Source organism: Chinchilla lanigera, unplaced genomic scaffold (genome assembly GCF_000276665.1).
Source record: "Chinchilla lanigera isolate Chin_1 unplaced genomic scaffold, ChiLan1.0 scaffold00085, whole genome shotgun sequence".
NCBI classification, from domain to species: domain Eukaryota; kingdom Metazoa; phylum Chordata; class Mammalia; order Rodentia; family Chinchillidae; genus Chinchilla; species Chinchilla lanigera.
In genome coordinates, this window is record NW_004955486.1 from 3380607 (window position 1) to 3382794 (window position 2188).

Below are 2188 nucleotides of genomic sequence, written 5' to 3' on the forward strand. Positions count from 1 at the left end.
GGTAGGTCTCTCCAGACACGAGCTCACTCTCTTCATTCATCCTCTGACCATTGCTATGTCCACATGATGAATAACAGGATGATAAAAGCTACAACACAGACATGAAAACTAAAAATTTGGCTCTTCTTCCCATAGGAAAGAATAGACAAGGGACAAAAGTCCGACTGGAATGAAGTGATAAACAATTCTGGGGGCTACAGGTGGGACGGGGTGCTGAGTCTTTTACTGTATTGTAATAATAATCTCACTTATTCTTTTCTTTACGCTGGCTGGTGATGTAAAGGTATTCCCTCTATTATTCTTGACCTATTTTTGTACACGTTTTTGTTTTGTTTTATTTTGGTACTGGGCCCTGAAGCAGGGTCTTCACAGTGAGCTATATCCCCAGTTCTTCTCTTAATTTTTAAATTTTGAGGCAAGGTCTCACTAAGTTTCTTTTTTTCTGACTTTTTGAGAGAGGGTCTCGCTATGCAGTTCAGGCTGGCCTTGAGCTCACTTTGTAGGCCAGGCGGGTCTCAAACTTGCAATGATCCTCCTGCCTCAGCCTCCCAAGTGCTGGAATTACAGGCGTGCGCCAGCACGCCCAGCAAGGTCTCACTAAGTTGCTAAGTTGCCAAGTTGCCCAGGTTGGGCTTAAACTTGTACCCCTCCTGCCTCAGCCTCCCACTGTGTTAGGATTATAGGTGTGTACCACCACACCCAGCTTATTTCATATACCTTAAGTCCCTGCAAAAGTGTTTTAGAAGTGTTCACAATGTAATACTTTTCCTTCCTTCCTTAACTCATCCATCCATCAACATTTTATTAAGTGCCAGCCTGCTGGTCCCTGCGCTCCAGGTATCCATGAGCTGTACAGGAGCTGTGAACACCAAGCCGGACTCTGTTACCGGAAGGAAACTTCTCTCAGAACTTACGAGTCTGGGGACTTCGAGTAGCCACTGCCAAAGAGGCTGCGCAGAGAGCGTGGTGGCGAGATCTTGGCGTCTCGGGAATAGAAGACCATGCACACGTCCTTGGTGATGACCGCGGGCTGGATGCAGTGGTCCAGCTGAAAGCAGACGGAGTGGGTCTGAGCGAGAGCGGCAGGGTTCCCTGAGCAGCCGACATGGAGAGCTGGTCCTGGATGTGGGGCGGGGGAGCTGCTCCCGGACTGGCGGCTCCCTCAGTCATCTCAGCAGCAACCCAGCAGGTAGAGAGGGCAAGGCCAGGCGCTATGCCCGGTAAATGCATTTACTCTCCTCTGAAGTTAGTGTCCTCAGTATTCTTTCTCTAGTACACGAGGACAGGAGGCACGGAGAGCATGTCCAAGGACACACAGGCAGCAGAGGGCAGCACAGGGATTGCACATGGTTCTGGGATCTGGACTGCTCAACTACCATTAGGCTCTGTCACACCATGAAAACAGGAAGTGAACTTCTCTTTTATTCTGGTGTTAGGCATTGAACCCAGGACCTTTGCACTGAGGTATATACTTTTTATTTTGAGAAAGGGTCTCACTAAGCTGCCCAAGCTGGCCTCAAACTTGCCTTTCTCCTGCCTCAGCCTCTAGCGCACTGGGACTGCAGGTGTGAACCACCTTGCAGCATCTTCTTGAAGTCATGCTTTCTTAAAGAGTGGTGGCTGGGCTACTAAAGCCTACACCACTGTAAAAGTAGTCATCTACTGATTAAACAGAGGCCAGAACCAGAACCTACAGTCCTGACTGTCAGCAAAGTTTAATAAAAGAAATAACTGTGGGACGTGGAGGAAGGAACAAGGAGAGGGCTGGGGATACAGCTCAGCGGCACAAGCGCCTGCCTGGCAAGGGTAAGGTCCCGAATTCGATTCCCGGTACAAAAAAAAAAAAAAAAAAGAGAAACGAGGGCCGTGGCCTCGCTCTGTGCTCACCTCCAGGTAGGCGGACAGGGTCATGTAGATCTTCTCCCCGCAGGGCGTCACGCGGTTCAGGAGAAGGGAGTTGTGCAGGGAGCTGTCCCACACGGCTTCGAAGCGGTAGAAGATCCTGCGAGGGGAGAGAGGGCGAGTGACCAGGGGCCGCGGCCGCCGGCGCAGAGGGCCCAGCCGGGCGCAGGAGGAGCGAGGAGCTCAGCTGCGCGCGGCTTGCTCTCTCGGACGCGCCCAGGGACATGCGGGGGTGAGTGCGCAGAGGGACACCAAGCCGGGAAGGGCCCGCACGGCCGGCAGCGGC

At 52.1% G+C, this 2188-nt stretch overlaps 1 protein-coding gene across 1 annotated transcript in view; it reads right to left on the reverse strand.

Moving 5' to 3' along the window:
- Positions 1-2188, reverse strand: part of Kif1b (kinesin family member 1B) — a gene marked incomplete in the record, with an annotated part of 137055 nt that overhangs the window by 13816 nt on the left and 121051 nt on the right. The window contains 2 exon segments of the mRNA XM_013504249.1: positions 915-1048; positions 1888-2002. Coding sequence (XP_013359703.1) covers positions 915-1048; positions 1888-2002 — 249 coding nt within the window.